Source organism: Pleurodeles waltl, chromosome 5 (genome assembly GCF_031143425.1).
Source record: "Pleurodeles waltl isolate 20211129_DDA chromosome 5, aPleWal1.hap1.20221129, whole genome shotgun sequence".
NCBI classification, from domain to species: domain Eukaryota; kingdom Metazoa; phylum Chordata; class Amphibia; order Caudata; family Salamandridae; genus Pleurodeles; species Pleurodeles waltl.
In genome coordinates this window covers 765,849,311-765,873,170 of record NC_090444.1, presented here as the reverse complement: position 1 = coordinate 765,873,170, position 23,860 = coordinate 765,849,311, and the positions used below count along the sequence as shown (strand labels likewise).

At 42.7% G+C, this 23,860-nt stretch overlaps 1 protein-coding gene across 2 annotated transcripts in view; it reads left to right on the top strand.

Annotated features, from left to right (window-relative positions):
• Positions 1-23,860, top strand: part of SLC24A3 (solute carrier family 24 member 3) — a 1,392,829-nt gene that overhangs the window by 1,199,759 nt on the left and 169,210 nt on the right. For both annotated transcript variants that reach the window (XM_069234727.1, XM_069234728.1), the window contains exons 14-15: positions 4,625-4,739; positions 6,622-6,734. In XM_069234727.1, coding sequence (XP_069090828.1) covers positions 4,625-4,739; positions 6,622-6,734 — 228 coding nt within the window. The remainder of the gene's footprint in view (positions 1-4,624; positions 4,740-6,621; positions 6,735-23,860) is intronic.

The following is a 23,860-nucleotide window of genomic DNA, read 5'->3' as shown; positions in this document are numbered from 1 at the left end:
CACAACATTTCAGGGTAGATTTATCAATATTTAATATAATGCAACAAGATACCTTGCTGCACTACGTGAAAGGGAGTGGACAGGAATGCATCATATTTACCATTATATGGCACATTCCAATCCTCTCCTTGCACTGGTGTGTTTTTGGCTACCTAATGCCAATGCAGGCACTTTTGTGTCATGGTGCAAGGGTGCCTGCATTGTTTTTTTGCAGAGAGGGACACCTTCCTGTACAAAAACAATCCTCTGAGGCTTTCCCTCTTCCTACATGTTCTGCAGAATGCAGCATGTGTAGATGAAGGAAAGAATGACAAGAAATAAAGATATTTCTCCTCATTACGCATGGAAGGTGTGGCATTTGACTCATTCCCAGGTCTACCACACATTGTGAATCTAGGAATGCTCAAAAAATGCATGAATGGATGCTTGGGAACACCCATGCTCCACCCATGGAACGCCTCCCTTCTGCAAAGTAACGCAAAGCAGTGATTTGCGCTGCCTTGCATTACTCCATATGTACTAAGCAACGCAGGGCCATTCAAGGGGGACTTGCGTGGCTCAGTAATTCTGACTTTAGTGTTGCATTGCCCTTGTGTTACCTTGCATGATGCAGAGGCAACACCATATTTAGAAAAATATAGTGCACCCATGTGCTTCCCGTAGCACTGGCGCTAAATTTAGCTGCCTAGCGCCAACACAGGCACCCTTTGCAAGAAATGAATGTTTATGTGATGGAACGTGTCCCTTCCTGCACATAAACAATCAATAATGGTGATTTGTTACTTTTATGTGTGCTGCAGAATGCAGCACATATAGAAGTAGCAAATCATCATTAAGTAATGATTGTCTATGTGCAGGAAAGAACACTTTCCTGCACAGAGACAATCAATAATGGCCTTTTGCTCCTTCTATATGTGCCGCAGGAAAACCAAAAAACGAGGAGAAATAAAAGTATTTCTCCTCGTTGCACCATGCTGATGCCACTCCAGGGGTGGCATTAGTTTTTGGCACTGCCTCAGATGTCGTTTAATTGTTAATCTTGGGGAATGTCAAAAAGCAATGGGTGTTGCAGTGGAATGCCCACAGCAACACCCATTGCACGCACCTCTGCTGCAGAAAACTGTGCCGGGGGACCAAAATTTACAAGGTGGCGTTAACCCACAAAAAATGGCTTAACACAGCCCTGTAAATATGGCGCAAGGGGTTTGTGAATATGCCACTGTATGTCTAGAATGTTACAAGTGTACATACCACATGATATTCATCGGAAAAAAGCAAGAGGTTGCCTAATCAAGCATGGTAAACTATCCTAAGGCTCAAATATAAAAAAATATATTGAAAAAAAAGATGAAATGTTTACTTGGAAGGGTACACATTGCATTTGATGTTTAAATATGTTACATCGGCAAAAAACAGGAATGCTGCTGTAGCAAGCATATTATTTATAAACATATTTTCACAGATAAGGCTTACTTGACGGAATGCAGAAAATCTGCTATTCTTGTGTTACGGTGTGTTTTCCAGAACCTGAATGACAAAAGCTGCGGCCACCTAGAAAAAGGATTTGCACATTCGACAATTGTGGCTTCTGTTCTGTGATTTTCCCAAGGGTTTCATATTGGATTTTTCAAGTTTACACTACTACTGTATGGGAATTGGTCCAAAATCTCAAATGTAATGTTTTTCAACACTGGTTCTGAATGGATACTGTACCACATTATCAAGTTTTTCAATATTTATCTGCAAAAATATCCGTTCCTGAATGTCGACCGCCACTCTACCACTAAGAGAATTATATATAGATTAATATGGAAATCACATACACAGGTGTACAATTCTTAACTTCATATCTGTCAGTGTTCTGAAACTTCTGAAAAAAACTGCAGAATATACCCTAATATTCTCACAACTTGACTTTAATAGTGCCTCAAAGCAGTTCTCCGCTTCACAGCTGGACTTTTCACATCCACAAAAAGGAACACACCACCCCAATTCTCAGTTATCTGCCTTGGCTTCCTATTGGGGCCAGGATAAAATTTAAACTGAGGTGCCTAGCCTATCAAGCATTATATTTCAAGTTGCCACCCTACCTCTTCAACCTCCTCAAACTATAAAATCGCAAGTGAGGGCTCAGAAGTAAAAACAATTTACTTCTAGCAAACCTAAGGTTCAACTCAATATACACTCAGCATCAATCCTTTTCAGGAGCTTCGACTCTAGCATGAAAAACTCTTCCAGTTGACTTAAGACTCACAACCTCTGTGCTGTCATTTCAGCAAAACCTTCAGACTCCATTTTACCAAGGATCTCTAGATTTAGCATCGATTTTAGCATGGTTATCCCAGCCATATAAACTCAGGTTGTGCTGTTCCTTCTTTGTGCTCTAGGCTGCAAATGAACCCTAGAGCGCACTATAGGCTTTAGCTGCCTACTTTTTATCATTTGTAACTGAACACTCATCTTGTGTCTCTTGTACAAAGTCCATCTCCTACTACATTACCACGCTCTAACAAGGCTACTCATGTGTACATTACATCACTAAATCTAGACTTTCCACTATTCCTGTATGTATAAACAAAAAAATTCATTGAAGGCCCGATTCATAAAGAGCTTCCACCCTTGTGCCAGAGGGCCCACACTCATTGCAATGAGTAACTGCAGTCTGGAGGTCCAGCCACAAGTGCAGGGCCCCCACCACAAGTGTGGGCCCCCTGCCATGACTGCGGGGCCTCCACCACAAGTTTGGAGGCCCTTTGCGAAACAGGCCCTGATTATAGTTCCTTTCTAGATGAAAGAAAATAAAATGTATGCACAAGTTCCAAAATCATAAATTCTGATATGCCTGAATGTGGTGTCCATCAAAGCTCACAATTCTCTTTTTAAAGGCTACTTTTATTGTTTGCAGGATCTACTAATAGAGATATGGTTGGGTTATAATAAGGGAAAATATTACACAAGGTAATTCTTTGAGTTGAAGGCGAACTATGGAGAAGATGCATCCTCAGTAGATGAGCACTGGTCTTTAAGGGAGCTGATGTTTGTGCAGTTCTAAAGATACTGTTCACCGCTTAAATTCAGAATAGATACAATTTAAGTTAAAAAGCTGTGATGGCTTCACCTTACCTTGAGTCAGGCGAAAATTATAACGCAGTAACTTTGACACATGCTGAATTATCAAGTACAAAAGCATGTTGGGCAAATAACACTTCTGACAGAACTCAAATGTGTTTGTCCACCCAGCATACACCTGGATGCATAATATTGGTGCATAACAGGAACATACAATAATGGTGAAATTTTTTCATGTACTACTACCCTTTTCTCCTGCGTGTGCAGAGGCAATGAACACCCGGTAAAACAAGTGCTGTATGACTATTCAAACAATTTCCACGAGTGACAACATAGATGCAGTTTGTCATTGTGTCTGTTTTATGAATTCGCACATGGATCTAAATACCAGTGTAAGTGAGTCACATGAGTTGGGGGTGATACTAAGCAGCTCATAATTCTTTGTGAGGAAGTAACCTAACTGCTTTGGGGGCAGCCATGTGAAATGGACTGCTAGAAATGTGAGATTGGAGTGATCCAGAGCTAATCCTTTGAAGCAATTGAAGATGTTCCTGATTGATTTAATTTTTGCTCTGTTGAACTGGTCTCTAGGGCTACGGTGCCTTATTTGATTGGCACTCTTTCCGAATAGGCATAGCCATGTACAAAAAGGTATTCAGAATATGCATATAAATTGTACAATTCTAACAACTGGTCATATTCCACTCATTCTGTTCCAACACTTCTGTCTTGGAAATGTTTTTTTTTAAATATTGAAAGCTAGGGGGCTCATGTACGAAGAAATGATGTAGCGTGGCGCAGGGATGCGCTGTATTTACAGAAATATGACGCATCCCTGTACTTTCCCCTGCACTGGTGTAGAAACTGCTAATGCAGGCACCCTTGCGCCATGATGCAAGGGTGTCTGCACTGCAGGGGTGATTGTTTATGTGCAGGAAAGAACACCTTCTTGAACATAAACAATCATTAATGGCATTTTCTATGTGCAGCACACATAGAAAGTGAAGAAAACGGGGAGAAATAATGTTATTTCTCCCCTTTGCGCCACTTTAACACCACTCCTGAGGTGGTGTAGAAATCTGACGCATTCCCAGGCTTCTAAATATGGGAATGCGTCAGATTCCATGGGTATTGCGTGGGAACAGCCACAGCAACACCCATGGACCGCCCGTTTAACACAGAGTTATGCGTGAAAGGGGGCCATATTTACAAGGTCATGAAAAGCCACTCAAGGTGGCCTTGCATGGCCTTGTAAATACGGTCCCGAGACTGAGCCACAGGAGCGTAAAACAAATTATACTCCAGTGGCCCAGTGTGCAGCTAGGGGCTTGTAAAGAGGCCCTTGGTATCAGCCATTCTGGCACACTCCAGGATTAATAATTATAAACATATTGACAAAAAGCTGTCAAAACAGGCAGACCAGAATTTGTACTCCACCATGCATTTCAAAAACCGTTTACATTAATGTATTCTTCTCTCTTGCATTGTTTACCCTATTGATTTTTTAACATATTGTTATTTTCCATGTACCTTATTGTTCCTTTCTATTTGCTAGGTTACAATTATTGGCTTCACATTAGGTATTCCAGATGTTATCATGGGCATTACTTTTCTGGCCGCTGGAACAAGTGTACCTGACTGCATGGCAAGTCTCATAGTGGCAAGGCAAGGTAATCATAAGCCTGTTGGTGTGGAGCATGATTGCATACACATCTGGATTTCATGTTGTGTCACAAGCCACTGTGCAATAAGATACTCTAACAATACCCAGAACCCAAATCTTTCTGAAGTTGTATGCACCTTAATGGTTGGTAACAATTGTCAAAATAATCAAATGAGCTGAAATACCTACATTACACGTGATAAAATATAGCAAAATGGATTGTATGCAATAAAGTAGAGTACAAATAGAGTAATACAATTTAGAAGTAAAAATGTAGATGTAAAATACCCATGGCTAGTGTATATATTTATGTAAAATACAAAAAGTAGAATGTAGAATGTCTGCCACTATATTTGTGAATTGGATATAGGCACATGTTAACCTTTGTCATTATTCCTAACTATTACTCCCTTCTTAACCCTATCGCATTGCTTTTAAGAGGGCTTTTTTTAGGATTCATACAGAAAATCTGCATTCTGCATGGTTTGTTTGAGTGGGTAACTAATACCAAAACACTTACCAACTAATTTGATTTTTACACATGCATTTCACAATAAGTTAGCCCAGTCTACAGGTTTTGGCATAACATTTCATACTAAACAGATCAAACTTATGGAATCTAACATGACTATTCTCAGTGAACAATAAGACCTATAGCCTTTACCAATGCTTTGATGCCATAACTAGCACAGGCTTAGAGATGTACAGATAAGATGTCAAACATAATGCATGCAGCGATAACATTATAAATATGTACAAAATAGCAATTTGTAATACAATTTACAATACCTCTTGGAAAGCATAACACGGGTTACTATGGTGAAAATTACCTACCGCCAGAGGATTGTCAGAAGGAGTGACCAAGACCCCCACCTACCAAGGTAATCTGTGAGATTTCATATAACAAAATACCTGTCTACAGCCTGTAACACAGTGCAATAACAATCTTGTTAAATAACTATTGACTTTAACAAATATTTTTTCAGAAGGCCTGCTTCTTTTCTGATCATTTATCTTAATAAAGAGATCAAACCTGTGGCACTGGACATAACTTTTCCTAGGGAAAGAACCAGGCCTTTTGCCTTTACAATTTGTTTACCACCATAGCCAACTAACGCCTGCTTTATTGAGTGTAAGCTTTTACACAAGGTGATTATCAGGCACACAGCCATAAAGTTACAAATATTTCAAATGTATAGGCAAAAGAAATTGCTATCATTCCAAAGAGGGCCTAAAAGGATTATCACAGTGCAAATCGTATATCCCAGTGGTTTGTTAGAGGAAATAAGTAACACTAAAACATGTGTCTACTATGGTAATCTATGAGATTTCATGTAACAAAATGTGTCACTCTAGTCTTTATTATAGGCAATAACAATAGACTCTTAATTGCCTTGCGACTTTGAAATATGCTTTTCATAATAAATATGTCAGGCCCACTGCATTTATACTAACCTTTCAAAATAAACAGATCCTCCCTATTGCCTTGATGACTGGCTTGTTACCATAACCAACACAGACCTGCTGTATTGAACATGAGCTTTCCCACCAGCAAAAAAAGTGCAACACAAGCACTTTCTTTTTCATGGAGCAGACTAATAATGACCAATTAAATACTGTACTCAAGAAAACCAATATGTTGGCTGAGCCTAAACCACACTCTTGGAAAAAAAACATTTGTTGACAGTTTCAAACAGTATTTCAATGCAATTTTCGAATGAAGACCAACTTGTAGTCATTAAGTGATCCTAATGGAAGGAGTGGTTACTTTACAACTATGTGAAAGTGTCAAGTTAGATCAATTACTTTATTTCTAGGAAAAATCACAGCATGGTTTGTTGTTACCTTGCCAAAATGTTTTCTTAGATACTAGTCTACTTCTCCTTCAGGTATGGGGGACATGGCGGTGTCAAACTCGATTGGAAGCAACGTCTTTGACATTCTAATTGGACTAGGTCTTCCATGGGCATTACAGACTCTGGCCATCGACTATGGTTCCTATGTAAGTACCTTTTATCCATACAGTGGAAAATTCAGTGTGAGCAATATCTCTAAATAGTCTTGCTATAAATAAGATGTAACACTTTTACATGAGGTCAAGGTTTGCTTGCATTGTGGAAAAGAGAAAATACAGTCTCCTCACAAGCTGTCTTCGAATTAGTATGTAAGGACTACATAAGTAAGATGTGCAGCTATTGTGGACTATCTTAATACAAAAAATATTTCTGACTGTAAACCAGCGGGATATTGGGGTAGATGTGCTAAATGATTTACCAGTCTCAAGCCCTGCAAATCACTTATTATAAATGCATCCATGATTCGGTAAGGAAATTGGGCACCCAAAACAAAGTTTTCCAATTTGAAATGCAGTGACAGGAATGGAGGTCTGCTGTTCTGTACAGGCAACCACCCTGCATTTGTAGCCAATCACAGGAGGATGCAAATTGTAATCTTCCAAAAGAATATTAATAACCTAGGGCCTTCTGTGGCCCACAGCAATTCCTTATTTTATTATTCAGTATTGGTATATAGATCAGTTTAAAAAATATAAAGTAGGTTTGCAATCCTTTACGCGACCAGTGTGTTAGTCATCTGTCCAATATGTATCATTCTGTAGTTTTACACACAGTTTCTGGTAACAATAAACCATTATATGAAAGTTCTAATGGTTGTCAAAACAAAACAGAAAACTGAGATTTGTTACAAGTTTAGGGGCATATTTAAGAGTCCCTAGCTCCACCGGAGTGTCACTTTAAGTGACGCTCTGGTGGCGCTATGCCCTGTGCTGTATTTACAAGGTGGTGTTAAACCACTTTTTGTGGCTTAATGCCAACTTGTAAATACAGCCTCTTCACACACAGACCTTTACGTGGAAGGTACGTGCAATGGGAGTTGCTGTGGGCGTGCCACAGCAACACCCATTGCATTTTGACACTGCCTCCGATTTATGAGATTTCGTAAACCTGAGACAGCGCCAAAATATAACGCCACCCCAGGGGTCCCATTAGTAAGGCACAAAGAGGAGAAATACTTTTATTCCTCCTCACTTTTTGCTTTTTCTATGCATGCTGCATTCTCCAGCACGCATAGAAAGAGCAAAATGCCAGACAAGATTGCACATAAACAATAATTTCAAAATGATGCTGTGGCAGTTCTGTGTGTGCTGCATTCTACAGCTCACACAGAAGTGGCAAATCGCCATTACTGATTGTTTTTGTGCAGAAAGGGACACCTTTCCACACATAAACAATCAAACCCCTCAACACAAACATCCTTGCACGATGGTGCAAGGATGCCTGCGTTGGTGCAGGCAGCTTAATTTAACGCCAGCACAGGGGACAACACAGGTGTGTGCCATATCCAATTAAATACCTGCGTTGTGAAAATCACAGAGCGCAGGTCTGCCAATTTTGGCTCAGCGTCACGCTCCGACATTTTCTTTTAAATATGGGCCTTTGTCTGTAGCTTATTTCACTAGCACAGAGGGAAATATTTACAAGTGGCCTGTGCAGCTAGTTAGTCACTTTTTGTGACACAAGTTGTACTTTTTGTGGCTTTTCATATCCCTGTAGATATGGAGAAAGGCAACTCAGAGCAAGTTGCTGTGTCGCCTTACTTTGCATCAGGGAGGCGTTTCCATGGGTGTTGTGTGGGTGTTCCTGCGCAACATCCATAGATTTTGATGCGTTCCCAGATTTACAAGGCTTTGTATACCTGGGGATGTGTCAAAAGCCTATGCCACTCCAGGAGTGGTCTAAGAATGACGCAACGGGGTAAAATATCTTTACTTTGCCCTGTTGTTTCCTCATTCTATGTGTGCTGCATTATGCAGCACACATAATAGGAGGAAATTGCCTTCCTTGATTGTTCTTGTGCAGGATGGTGTCCTTTTCTGCACAAAAACAATCATCCCCACAACTAAGGCACCAACATAGTACAAGGGTGCCTGTGCTGGTACATGGCAGCAGTTTGTGCACCAGCACAGGGGGAGAAGATAGAAATGTGCTGTATCTTCCGCCACGGGCCTTGTAGACATGACCCAGAATTTGTGTAACAAATGATCTTTTCTGCCCCTGGCCTTCATTGCATTCCATTGATCTCCTATGCTGTAACATCTCCAGGTCATGTCTGCATGTTATGTAGGTTGTGTTGCAGAAATTTCTATAGTGCTGCATTACCATTAGCATGGTCCCGCTGCAATCTTGGCGTTCCTGTACCTTCACGCCCCGGGCTAAAGTATTCTATTACAGACTGGAGTCTGTGTTCTGATTTCTTTGAGATGGATTAGTAGTAGTCTGATTCTTTTCATGTATGTAAGTATGGTAATGATTTGTTCTGTTGTTGGATGTAGCTGGAGACCTTGGGTCTGTGGATTACCACAGTGCAAAGGAGAACTAGCCTAAGAGCCCTTGCTAATGGACATAACTGTGCATCTAAGTTGATGTCAGGTGTGCAGATACCTATGTGAACCAAGCCTATAACAATAAAATTGCTAGCTAGTTTGGCGATGGCGGGAGGAATTGCTAAAGATTTGTGCATGACCTCGTGTGACGCACAGTGGTGGAAAGTGGCATAAAGCTCCGCAAACACCAGAGTCTGTCAGTTTTCCAGAGCTAAAGATTTTTAGTTTAGAAAACTGGTCTTTGGCCGCACCAAAACACTTTACCCAGCAAAAAATCAGCCCAATGGAAATATGTGCAAACGTTGATTTTCCTGGGCGGATCAATGCAGGCACTCCTCGCTTCTGACACAAAACAGGACCAGTTAAGGAAGTGCGACTTGACTTTGTGTTTCAACATAATACTAAGTGAGACCAGGTGAAATGATATTTGAAACAGTCATTAGTACCAGAAAATTAATACGTATCATGTGTGCTAAGGGCAAAGCGCACTTAGGGCCTGATAACTACTCTTGTGGATGGGATACTCCGTCACAAACGTGATGGATATCTCGCCCACGGTTTTACAAGTTCCATAGGATATAACGAAACTTGTAATATGGCGGATGGGATATCCATTAAGTTTGTGACGGAGTATCCCATCTGCCAATCAGGCCCTTAGTATGTGCTTGGTCCCTCTACACTCATCTACATCTAGGATTTGTTACACAAGATGATACCTCTTGGAGAAAGACTAAATCAGACACCACAGACTCAACTTTGTTCCATGGCGCCCCTAGTAGCATTAATCAAAGCAGCCACTAATCAGAACCCCCCAGGATATTGTCATTTCACAATTAAAAAAAACAAAAAAGTGAAATCTGCACTTTTCTAAAAAATCCCATGATTTTTACAATAGTGACAGCAAACTTTGTGGAAAAAAAATAACATGGGGTTGACCCTCTCTTTACTGGCTCTGAGCTGCCACTGACCCAGTAAAGAGAGGGTGAACAATAGGCTAGCAGGCAGCATAGGCGTTAACTTCCGCTGTTGCGTGCCTTTTAAATGCACAGAGCCCTCTCCTGTGCAATTAGCCTGCATCCCGTATCACACCTTTGTGTGCCCCCTGCGGACTCCACAGGCCATTGAAAGGCTGTCCTGCACTCCACCCTCCACTATACTTCTCTCCCTAGGCCCCCCCATTGTTAATCTCTAGTCGCCCCACCCCAAATGTCTTTTTTTCCATTTTCTGCATGCCCCCCAACTTTCACTGCCACCACACACAAGACCCTATTGCCCTGCACACGCAGGTTGTCTGATGCCAGCAAGAGCAGGTTTAGTACTGTAATCTGCTCTCTTTCGGCATCAGACATGCTAAAAAGCAATGTGCTGTGTTGCTGGAGACTCTGCACGTCACTGATTTGGACACAGCACAGTCTCCAGCTGTGACAGAGCACAGGCCTTCTAGTATTTTTTTGGCAGGCACATTTTGACAACAGCAAAATACAGCGAACTTTGAGGTTGTGGGCCACAAGTGTTGCTTTTTATTGGCTGAAAAATGTACTCTTCACACTGCAAAATCCTGGACGGTTTGACTAACATTTACTGTGCATTACAAGACCTCTTTTTTTATAAAACAGACAAATTACATATGGTGACATAGAGTAAATATTAATCAAACAATATGCTTTCTTAGAAGGAAAATAAACACATAGGGGCCTGTTAGGAATGTTTTATCATTTTAATTAATATTATTCTCTTTAATATGGTTTGCTTGTATATAATTCTGATAATATTGTTTATATTGTTTTAATATGTTAGCTTAAATAAAATTTGAATTGTTAATATTGTTAGAAAATTGTTATTCTGAAGTTCAAGATGTTTATTATTATTTTTTAAGTGAAATTAGTAATTTAAAAGGTTTGTAGGGAGTAGGGTGGGAAGTAATTTAAATTATAATTAATGTAATTTTATAGTTAATACATTTTGCCGTTTTTATGTCCTAATAACTGTACATTGCTTCATCATTTAATAGTTATGCTATGTATGTAAGTTTACTTTTTATGTTCCATGTATAGCTCATTTGAGGAGACCGTTCTGACCATCTGGTCCACCATGATTTTTCACTTTTTAGCTGCCTGGTTTTTTACCTTTTACTGCGAGGGAAGCTCCTAGTCAGGGACTTATCCACAGTGAACACATGGTAAAATGGACTGCGCGTGATTACTGCTGGTGTTGTCTTGCTAAGGAAAGGCTGCTGTGGTGCAGCCAGAGTAGGAGGCCCTGGTTACTCGTCATCATGTGTGTATATGAGTGTGCACATCTGTGAGGGTTCCGCAGGGAGGTTTTCTGGTGTGCGCAGCCCCAAGAACTGCTGTTAGGTAGCCTGGCGCAGAAGGAACTATGCAGAGTGGGTGGTGACCTGGAGTAGGACTCATGAAATGGGTGTACCCATGTGAGAGATAGTCAGTGTGCTTACTGTCTTTTTCTGTAGGGACACTCCAATAAATGTCAATGTCATTCTGCTTACTGTCTTTTCACATTAAATGTAAATGGGAAAGAGTGGCCTAGGGCATGACTCAGGTCCCCTAGTGCCCACAGAGACCAGAGTCACACCAATGTACACTGTAACCTGTATGAGAAGAATGATGCAGTAGGTTACAGAAGCATAGTTGTGCAACATATGGGTCAGTTAGGAATGTTATTTTTTCTCTGACTCAGCTCAGGATGTGACTCAGCCAGGAGTGGGCTCCCTCCACCGAGGAAAAAAAGGGGAAACACAGCACAAGGCCACCGAAAAATTAAGGAAAACCAAGGAAGCTCAAAGCGGCTCTCCCCGGCAGAGCGGGAGAGCCACTCATTCAATATGCATATGCCCCACAAGGCCTTGCGAGGCCCAAGTCTTTCTGAGCTGTGTGCTCAGCTTGTGGTGGCCCCAGGAAGATGGGGTCACCACCAACCAAGCACCCTTTGCCAGGGGGAGATGCAGCAAAAACACAGCATCCCCCCAACGCAACATTTGTGTCCCCTCCCTAGGTTAGGTGGGACATAGGAATCATAACCCAATGTAAAAAACAAGCATTGGGGAGTATTTATTCTTTGCTTGTGGGACTGCACTCTCTAGGGGTGTAGGATAGTGTCAGTGATCCTGATGGGATGACTGAGGTCATGGTTGTAATCAGCCACTGAGGTGCTGAAGTCAGCACCGCTGTGCTGATTGCAGTCTTGTTCTCTGCCAGCCTTTCCATTTTGGTCTGACTGCCATGAAAGGGCTGGCAGAGAGCAAGTGCAGGGGTCCACAGGGTGGCCCCTGACCTGCCCATGCACCTGACATGGGCAGTGCAGGGCTCCCAATGCCCAGCACCCTTAAAAAGCACACAGTCTGCTGCTGTGCTGCCAGTGTACATTAAAAGGTACTGGTGCACCCTGCATGCAGTAACATTGCCACCAGCTCAATTATGAGCAGAAACAATGCTCTCATACTTTTCCACTGGTCAGCCCAATGGGAACATTGTAATGGGGCCGGTGGGGAGACCATCAGCACCGTGGTGGTCTCCTCATCGGGACTTTGTCAGACAGATGTTTTCATCTGCCAAACTCCTAATGACCCCCTTCATCTTCACTACTGTAGACCTTGGGGTCTATTTGTTCTCCAGTTTGGTCTGACCATTCTTTGGTACAATTTTAGATCACTGTATCGGATACACTTCTATCCAAAGATACTGCTAAGAGATAGTCTTCTACTTTTTGTCCAGGCATGGGCTAAGGTAGAGTCAGAGGCTTTAGCTGAACACCTTGCTCATATACAACACCCTTCTTTGAGCCTTTGTGTTGATGGTTAGTTCACAGCATATAGTCAATGAATAAGGTCATCTCTTGATACGGTCTTTCCCAAAAAAGAAAGTTGCAGTACCAGCCCTTTGGTATAATGATACCTTGAAAAATGCTAAACGTGAAAATAAAAATATTGAAAATGCTGAGATATAACCCCTGAACCTTATATTAAAGTCTGCCCTTAAAATGTATAAACAACATATAATTTCTGCCAGGGCATATATTTGTAAAAAAGAAATACTTCCGGCATCCAACCACATGAGAAAAGCCTTTTCTATCGCACACACATTAACAAATCTTACATTAGCTCATTGCATTATTTTGTTCACACTCAGTAACTATGTGAGAATTGGCTCAGCATTTCGAGGAAAAAATTATCAATATAAAGAGTAGTCTTGACCAGTGAAAATCTGTGTGCACTCTGAGGCCCATATTTATACTTTTTGATACAAATCTGCGCTAGCGCAGATTTGCGTCAAAACGTTTAACGCCAGCTACAGCCATTCGAATGCGCCAGCCGGGCGCCCTATTTATGGAATGACAGTAGCCGACGCTGCAGCCTGGTTAGCGTCACAATAAATTACGGTAACCAGGCAGCAGAGGCGGAGGAAAGACTGGGGTTTGTGCGCCAAAGAATGGTGCAAGTCAGGTTAGAGTCAAAAATATTGTCTCTAACCTGACTAGCGCCATTTTTTGATGCACAACCCCCATGGAAATGACTCCTGTCTTAGCAAAGATAAAAGTTAAGTTTGCGCCGAATTTGCCTCACAATAAGTGACACAAATCCGGCACAAACAGAGTATAAATATGGGCCTAAGTTGTAGTTCCAGCACAGATCATGTCCAGATTACTGTCCCCCTCAGGCTACGAATGCTCCACTTTCACTGATGGATTTTGGACAGATAGATAGGAACAGTTTTCTGACACTTCCCCATTCAATCTCCTCCGGCCAGCACTCTCTCCTCTACCTCCCAAGATCTGGCAACACATGGCTGCCGCTATAATGGAGCCATTCTGTTTTATCAGTGATGTATTGCTTTCTGCTGGTGATGTCCCACCCGAGTGAAAAAAGGCAAGGGTTGTTCCCCTGTTAAAAAAAAAAGCCTTTTGCTGACACCTCCAATGTAAGTAATTTCCATCTAATATGACTTCTACCGTTCCCAGTAAAAGTCCAAGAAAAACATGTTAATATGTTTATTTTAGATTTTATGACAAGACCGGAGGCTCCTATTATGCGTTTCTTTTCTTTCTTTAATAAAGCAGCAGCAAGTAAAGAAAAACTACAAATCTCATGAGCGCAGAGAAAACCAGCCAAAGGGAAACAATTTGTAGTCCATATACAATAACCAATGAACCTCAATGTATGGTATTATGACGTAACTGGACTGCGAACAGCCCTCTTTTCTTGCTGCTCGCAGCCAGTTAAGTCATTTTTCTTCATTAGTCCTCGTTATTTGTAATTTACAATGTAAATGCTGTTTTGACTTTATCCTATTTGTCGCGCTTACTCGCGCTGCTTGACATTATTGTTCCCTTTGGTTTCCCTGCTTAGTCGGCAAGTTGCTGCATTTTTATTTTATTTCTTTTCCCCGTGTCTCGCGCGCTTCCTTCGCGCGCGCTGAGCTCCTTGGAACGGTTACAACCGCTCCTCAAGCGTTGTGCTGTTATTTCGGCTTGCGCTCGAGGACCGAGGTGTTTTTCCGTTTCCTCGCGTCTGCCTCAGGCCTTATCAGCGCGTTCCCAGCGCCACACCTACCAGATAGGCTTCAGTGTCCGACATGCTCCTCTGCTTTCTGTCGTCTTTCAGTAAGACGTTTTTTGTACACGCCCCAGGGCGGGGCTTTTTGGGTTCTGCAATTTTTATCTTTTACATTAACCCTTAAGCACCTGGTTTTTGACTGGTTTTAATTGTTTTCCTTGTTCCTTCAGTATTTCATAGTAAATATGGAGTCTGGCAATTCCACTTCACCTTCAGGTTGACCAGGAGGAAGTGTCTGCTATTAAACAAGACATAAATATGTTTATACAGAACTCTGTACAGCAAGCTGTGAATAGTTCTATAAATAAATTATCAACAAATCTGGAATCTTCAGTTTTGAAGATGCTTAACAAGTCTTTATCTGCCCAGTCTGCAGGGGATTGCAGACAGCGCCCTTCCCCCATGTAAAAAAATATACAAAAATCGGCGCTGAAGATTTGTGAGGTTTCCTCACCCATGGCAGAGGACGTGGTTCCTCAAAAGGCTCCAATTAAGGAGAATAAAATTCCAGAAGGTGCATCTCAAAAACGCAAGGCTAAAACTAAACACATTATGTCACCTTTAATAATTTCCTCCATACCTGACACTGATGATGATGTACCTGATGCAGATTCAGATGCTGATCCATCTGACCATGATGATTTTTGTTCTTCGCCTATCTCCAAGAAGCCTAAACTCTCCTCCTCTGACGCAGGCACCTCAAAACCGCTTCTGGATTGCGAAGGTTTGCCTATGTTTGATCCCTCCTTTATTTTACACCCCAATTCGACTGAATGGTTCCCAGCTGCTCATGTGGGGGAATATGTGTCAGCCAAATTATTTAGTCCACTGGACAAACAAACACGGGCCAAGCTCAGATCAGAGTGTCCTTATCCCTCTCTTGTGCATAAGTCTTCCACTACTCCTATCATTGACCAACCCATCTTAACATTCTTCACCAAATTTGGCAAAAGATCCTAGGAAAGGAATTGATAAAGCCTGGTCCTCTTGTCAGGACAAATTATTGGATATCATTGGTCCTCTCACCCGGATTTTTGACATGGCTGAATCCGCCAGGATTGATGGGTCTTTTATTCATCCCGAAGAACTTTCCCTATGGGTCCAGAGGTCGGTTTGCCTTCTGGGAAATACTAACTCTGCTATTTCTCAAGAAAGGCGCAAAGGTATTCTACTCAAACTAGACCCTAAACTTGTACACCTTGCCACAGTCCAACCTCAGGAAAAAACAGAGGGTTTCCTATTTGGTGACAACTTTATTAAAGAACTGGGCAAATACGTAGCCACTTTCACCTCCCTGGACAAGGCTCAACAGTCTTTAAAGAAGGTGTTTCACCAACGGGTTTTTGTCAGGGCCGCTCCTACTACAATCAATCGTGGCAATTACAACACAGGATACCAAGAATTCAGGCCACAGTTTTATCCGCAAAGGACCAGAGGTTTTCGCTCCAGAGGCTTCAAGAATACCAGAAATACCAACCAAACAGGTAAATCCTTTCCTTTCTCATGTCTCCGTGGGCAGTCGCCTTTGTCATTTTTTCCCCCCTCAGATCCTTGGGTTCTAAGCACTATTCAGGGTTATATGATAGAATTCTACTCAATCCCAGTGCAAACCATTGCTCCTCCTCTTCCTCGTTTCTCTACAGACATGTCCGCTCTTATTTCTTCGGAAGTTCAGTCTCTTCTGCAGAAGCAGGCTATTGCTCTCACTTATCCAGAGCCTACAGGTTTCACCAGCTCCATTTTCTTGTTCAAAAGAAGAACAAGAAAATGCGACCTGTTATCAACCTCAAGTTTTTCAACCAGTTGGTTGTTTACCACCACTTCAAGATGGAAACCATCCTCCATCTCAGAGACTCCCTACTGCAGAACAATTGGATGCTTCGTTTGGATTTGCAGGATGCTTACTTGGTTGTCCCGATACACCCAGAACACAGGAAGTTTCTCCAATTTCAATGGCTCGACCAATTCTTCCACTTTACATCTCTACCTTTCGGTCTCTCCTCAGCTCCATGGTGTTTCAAAAAAACTCATGAAGCCAGTGGTGGCACACCTCAGAGCTCAGGGTGTAAGACTCCTCATCAATTTAGACGATATTCTCCTCATGAGTCAATTGCCACAATTACTTACAACGCACCTCCATCTAACCTGTACTCTTCTATCGGACTTGGGTTTCATTATCAACAAGGAGAAATCTCTTCTTCTTCCTACCCAAAGTATAGAATTCTTAGGTTTTCTAATAAACTCAGTTTCGGCCACCCTGCTACTCCCTTCTGCAAAAATAAAATCTATAAAGTCAGAGATTCTTCAAGTATTACATCATTCGTCCATTTCCCTAAGAACTCTCGCCCGCGTCGTCGGTCTTCTTTCTTCTTCCATACAGGCTATATTTCCAGGTCCCTTGCATTACCGGGCCCTTCAGCGTTTAAAGATTCAACATTTACGCAAAGGGCTTTCTTATGCAGACGTTATTCCTCTGGATTACGATTCCCGTACAGAGTTGCAATGGTGGACAGACCATTTAGACACGTGGAACGGAAGAACTATCTTTCCATCAGCCCCAGATCTTGTATTAGAGTCAGATGAAAGCCTAACCGGCTGGGGGGCCCGCTGTGGTCCAATCTCGACTGGAGGTTCATGTTCGTTAGAGGAGTCAAAATTGCATATCAATTGTTTAGAGATGCCTGCAGGCTCCTTTGCAATCAGAAGCCTCGCAAAGAACAAGGTCTGTTGTGCTATCCTTCTCAGGATGGACAATATTTCGGCGGTCCGCTACATAAACCATCTCGGAGGTACAAGATCCAAACCTCTAGCAGAATTAGCAAAGAGCTTTTGGGAATTTTGCCTTACAAACCAAATTTCGGTTCATGGAGAGTATCTTCCGGGAACTCTCAACTCCATTGCCGATTGGCACTCTTGTCATCTCCACGACTCAAAGGATTGGAAGCTCCATCCCCCGATCTTTCATTTTCCACAGAACAAATGGGGGCCCATGACGATCGATTTGTTAGCATCTCGTCTCAACTCACAACTCCCTCAATTCTACAGTTGGCGTCCGGATCCTTTGACCCTGGCCTCCGATGCATTTCTTCAAGATTGGTCCAAATCCCTTTCATACGCTTTCCCCCCCTTTGTTATGATCAGCAGGGTGCTAGCTCTGGTTCGCCGTCAGCAAGCTACTTTAATTCTTATGCCTCCATTTTGGCAATCCCAGATTTGGTTTCCAACTCTTCTGGAACTAGCCATAGATTTTCCTTTCCTAATTCCTACTTTCCCAGACCTCCTTTTGGACCCTCTGCAATGTCCTCACAACCTCATTATGGACAACCTCCTTTCTCTTTCAGCATGGAAAAGTTCGGGAATTCCCAACATTTCCCTCTCATTTCGTCACAAGCTTCGGAATATATCAGACAGTCCTGGGCTCCTGGAACAAGAAAAGCCTATAAGTCAGCTTGGGCTTTATGGCATAGCTGGTGTCTGGGAAAACACATCGATTCCCTTTCCGCAGATGTCACCTTTATAGTGAATTTTCTTGCCGCTGAGGCTAGTAAGGGAAAAGCCTATCGTACTATTAATTTGTACAGGTCAGTCATCTCTTCTAATCACCAGTTCGTCAATGGAAAACTGGTGGGGGAAAACCCGCTTATTTGTCGCCTTTTAAAGGGAGTAAAGTTTGCCAATCCTCCGTTACCTAAATACAGATTGTTGTGGGATGTTAATGTAGTTCTGAATTTTTTCCTCTCATGGCCCTACAATTCTTCCCTTACTCTGAAGATGTTGTCGGACAAACTCACTATGTTGTTGTGCCTTATTTCTATGAAACGTCTTTCTGATGTCAAAGCTTTATATATTTCAGCGAGACAGTTTACTCCTTCTGGTGTGTTATTTACCGTGTCTCGAAGAACAAAAACAAATTTACAATCTGTTTTTTATCCATATTTTCCGGATCGTCCCAAATTATGCATAGCACAATGTTTAAAAGCTTATGAACTCATGACTGCTCATCTAAGAACGTCCTCAACTCATCAACTACTTATTTCCTTCAGGAAACCTTACAAGCCTGTGTCTTCGGCTACTTTGGCCCACTGGGTTAAGTGGATCATGTCTTTGGCCGGGATTGACACCTCTTCCAGAGGTGCTATGGTTTCCAAAGCCTTTTGGACGGGTTCTCGTATTGAGGACATTCTTAGATCTGCTAATTGATCTAATGACAATGTATTTAGAGTATTTTACTGTAAACCAGTGGATAATGTTTCTTCGAATGTCATTAATTTGCTTTAAACTTGCATAATAGGAGCCTCCGGTCTTGTCATAAAATGTAGATTTTCCTAGTTTTAATGACAGAAAGTCTTAATTTTATTAAAGACACGGAGGCGAGTATTATTCCACCCTTATTGTAGTAACTATTGTCTGTTTTCTATTCCTCCCATCCCTTTAGTGTCAACATCGTCTGTTCAACCTGCTACCTAAACCTTCGAGTCATGGTGTGGATGCTCCATCAACGTCTACCCTCTCACCTTATCCACTTCTTTGTTTGGCGGATCACCAGTGTGCTTCTCTCCACCATCAGTTTCCTGGACTTATGAACTTTTGCTCCGAGTTGTTATCTTTTATTATGGCTGTTCTCATTTTGGCTTCTATTTTTCCTTTATTTCGTGCCAGCTGAATGTTAAGCGCAAGAAAAGAGGGCAGTTCGCAGTCCAGTTACGTCATAATACCATACATTGATGTTCATTGGTTATTGTATATGGACTACAAATTGTTTCCCTTTGGCTGGTTTTCTCTGTGTTCATGGGATTTGTAGTTTTTCTTCACTTGCTGCTGTTTTATTAACGAAAGAAAAGAAACGCATAATACTCGCCTCCGTGTCTTTAATAAAATTAAGGCTTTCCGTCATCAAAACTAGGAAAATCTACATTACCTGGTGCATCATCATTTACTTTACCCTACTCAATCAGCTTCCACCCCTCTCACTGCACCGAATCAGACCTTATCTTGGTGCTGATGACCCTTAAATGATGCTTAATAGTGGCAATTTTGAGGCCTGTGATTAATAGATTTTTAATCTGCCTTAAATACGATAACTCACAAAACCTTGGTTTACAGACCGACTGAAATCAGAATCACGGGCTATGCACTGAGCTGTGCTATCTCCTGCCTTGAAGATATGTGTCAATCCATTCATCTCCCCCCATTTCATTCAGACCTTCGGACCACCGGTCAACGGTTTCGCTCTTCATTGAGCTCTACTCTATTTAACATTCACCCCAGACCACTTGCTCTGTTGAGTCACAGTTTTGGAAACACTTGTATGAACCAAGAGATGACACCCGGTCAATAAAGCCTCTCCAACCCCTTTTGAGACTTTCCTCCTCTGCATGAGTGGCGTCACTGCCTGGCCTGCTTCCTTTGCTCTCAAATTCAACGAAGATAAAACAGAGGTGTTTGCTGCTCCACAGGAAAACTCCTACATCCTCTTACTCCAGATCGTTGGCTTTGGTCGGGAAGGCTACTTCTTATAGCCACGTCAGCCCTGACAAACCGCGGGTTTCAGTTTGATTGAGGATGCCTTTCTGACCAGTCAGATCAATGAGTTGTCTTCTGTCTTACTGAACACATTGCGGAAAATCCTCTCCCACCAGCCTGGTTACATGCCCTCAGTCATAGTTCAGGCAACTATTTTGCGCAGGTTGGACTATGGAAATTCTTTATTTCTCCATCCTCATGATGACATGTTGCAGCTCCTGTCTTCTTCATCTGAAGACTTGGACAAACTGCACTGGTTACCCATGTCTAAATGGATGACTTTCAACTATCTTTGTATTGTGCACAAGGCTATCATTCAAACTGGGCCCCTTTATCTTCAAATGAAATTCCTACAATATCAACCTGTCGATCGCCATCTTGCTAGAATCATTGGATGCTAATTTGCTCACCCTTTCTAAAGTTAAGCACACGCGCTTTGGAGGAACATAGGCCCATATTTATACTTTTTGACGCACAACTGCGCCAACGCAGTTGTGCGTCAAAATTTTTACCGCTGGCTAACGCCATTCCAAAGCACCATGCAGGCGCAGTATTTATTGAATGAAGCTAGCCGGTGCTGCGGACTGGTGTGCATCAAAAAAAATGACTCACACCAGGCAGCGCCGGCGTAGGGGAAAATGGAGATTGGGCGTCAAAAAATGGGGCAAGTCAGGTCTGAGGCAAAATTTTTGCCTCAACCCGATTTGCGCCATTTTTTTCGACGCCCAACCCCCATTGAAATGACTCCTGTCTTAGCAAAGACAGGAGTCATGCCCCCTTGCCCAATGGCCATGCCCAGGGGACTTATGTCCCCTGGGCATGGCCATTGGGCATAGTGGCATATAGGGGGGCACAAATTAGGCCCCCCTATGCCACAAAAAAAATACGGAAAAAAATATCTACCTGAACTTACCTTTCTTTCCCTGGGATGGGTCCCTCCATCCTTGGGTGTCCTCCTGGGGTGGGCAAGGGTGGCAGGGGGTGTCCCTGGGGGCATGGGAGGGCACCTCTGGGCTCCTTCTGAGCCCACAGGTCCCTTAACGCCTGCCCTGACCCAGGCGTTAAAAAACGGCGCCCATCAGGCTGGGTGTCGTTTTTTAAGGCCTGCCCCCTCCTGTGCGTCAAAATGACGTCACAGTATAAATATGGGGCACAGGCCTTAAAGTCATTTTTTGGAAGGGAACGCCTACCTTGCATATAATTAACGCAAGGCTGGTTCCCCCTTCCAAAAAATGGCGCACATGGTGGAACTTTGACGCCCGCTGCGTCGGACGTCAAAGTATAAATATGGGGCAGGGTTTGCGCCGATTGTGCGTCAAAAAGTTTGACGCACATTCGCCGCAAACAGAGTATAAATATGCCCCATCGTTTCTGTTCACGCATGTTATCTTTTGAAAATAATTCCCCTTTCTCATAATTTTCCTGCATGCTTGGTTCAGTATGATCGGCCGTTACTAGTGCCAGGACACCTTTTCAGTTTACAGATGCGTTTTAGAAAGGTATAAATAAAATAAGTAAACAGTGGACAACTGGTATTTCTTACGCAGCTTTTTACGAGCTGTGGCTTTTTCAAAAGAAAAACAATCAAAGCTTTTTCTTTCAATTGAGTTACAATGCCACCATCTAGTGTGCATATATGGAACTGCAGCTGCATGTCATATTTAACTTCCTGATTTTTAAGCACCTATCACTGTTCTCACCTTTGTACTCTGTAAGAGTTACCCCGAACTCCAGTATAGGTGGTTCAATATATACATATATATATGTTGATAGCTTTCACAACATTTCCAAGTTGCAGGGCGCCACCATCATATCTGGTTGACGTTTAAATTCACGAGATGATGTGATGTGTATTTTAAGGGCTAGCTATTTTATTACACAGATGCCTCATTAATAGTTCCACATTAAATCCAGGTGGAGATATCAGCCCCCAAAATCCGCTATTCTGCTTCATATCTTCTCATGAACAAGAGGGATTAAGAGTTAGCGTGCCCAGAATAATGAATAACACAGGAGCTCAGGAATATAGGGCAGATTTATACTTTTTGACACAACACTGTGCTAACGCAGTTTTGCGTCATCAATTTTAGCGCTGGCTAGCATAATTTCTTAACGCCACCCATGTGCCGGATTTATACTTTGACACTGGGTGGCGCTAAGAATAGGTTAGTCATTTTTCCTGACGCTAACCATTGCACCTTGTCGTAAGGCCAAATGACGCTAACGCAGCAAAAATGTCTCTAATCCGGTTTGCGAAATGGAAAAATGTCGCAAAACGGATAGGCGCCATTTTTCCACGCAATAGTGTCAAAAAGTGATGCAAACAGGGTAAACAGTGCCAAGGAGCCCCAAAATGGATCCCAGAAGCCAGGAGGGACCCCAGGGAAACTCCAGCCAACCAGGAACCAGCCAGGAGGACACAGACAAGACCCAGGGGAGAGACAAGAAGAAGAGGAAGTGTTGCTTCAGCACAGAGGAGCATGAAATTCTTGTCTAAATTGCCAATTGGAAGGAGAGAGGCAATTTGGCAACAGATAGTGGACAAGATTAACAGTGTGGCAGAGGTCAGGAGAACTGTCACTGTGTGCAAGAAATGCTGGCATGACTGCAAGCACAGGACAAAGGAAAAAATGGCAAGGAACAGGAACGCAGCACTGCACACCAGAGGTGGAAGTCCAGCACCGCAAGAGGACTTGGACGAGATTGAGGAGATGGTTGCAGCTGTCAACCCAGAGGAAATCGTCCCTGTTATAGCAGGACAGGACAGCACAGACTGCCAGGAAACAACACATATGCATGGTAAGTTGCATGGGGGACCAAAATGCCTAAATGTCAAGTGCAAGGAGGGGGAGGCACATACCTACTACACAATGCATGTCAGCCCTGAAAATCAGGCAGTGGAAAGGGCAAAGGGGCACAGCACGGGACTCCCTGAACTGCCCATGCCAGGTTCATGAGCTGTGCAGTGGCATTCAAGGACACAGCACAACACAACACCAACAACCTTTGCATGGGGTACACCGCCATGCCAAGGCTGCTGGAAAGGCTGAAGCAGACCAGAAGGGTAAGGTAGAACGTAAAACCGGTCTGCTGTCACAGGACAGCTGGTATTGTTAGAATGTAAACTAGAGGACAATGTCCAGTCTCGTGCCCTTGGCTCAAGCAGCATTTACCATTGACAGTAGCACTACCTGTGCTGTGTGTGCTGGTCAATTAGGAAATGGCAGTTAGGTGCCCATGGCACAAACACACTCAAAATGAGGGTTCAGTATGATCACGTGATCAATCCCCATCAATCCCTATCTAAGTGCAACTCCTGTCAACTGCTCATGTCCATAGACTCAATAACCACCAGGCACTGTCACATACATAATGATGTACATAGCAGTAATCTCATACCCATGCTGCCCATTCCTGGGTTTACAACTGTGCCTGTGTCACAATAGCTGCAATGCCACCATGCAACATCTCAAGTGTCATAGTGCTAAGACAACTGTATTGAGGGGGACGAGATATGTGTGTAGGAAGGAAAACACACCCGCACAGTCACAAGAGGAAATGGAACTCTGCCAGGCCCATCAGTGCAATGTAATGTAGCACATATACGCAAACATCAACATGAGAAGCTACCAAT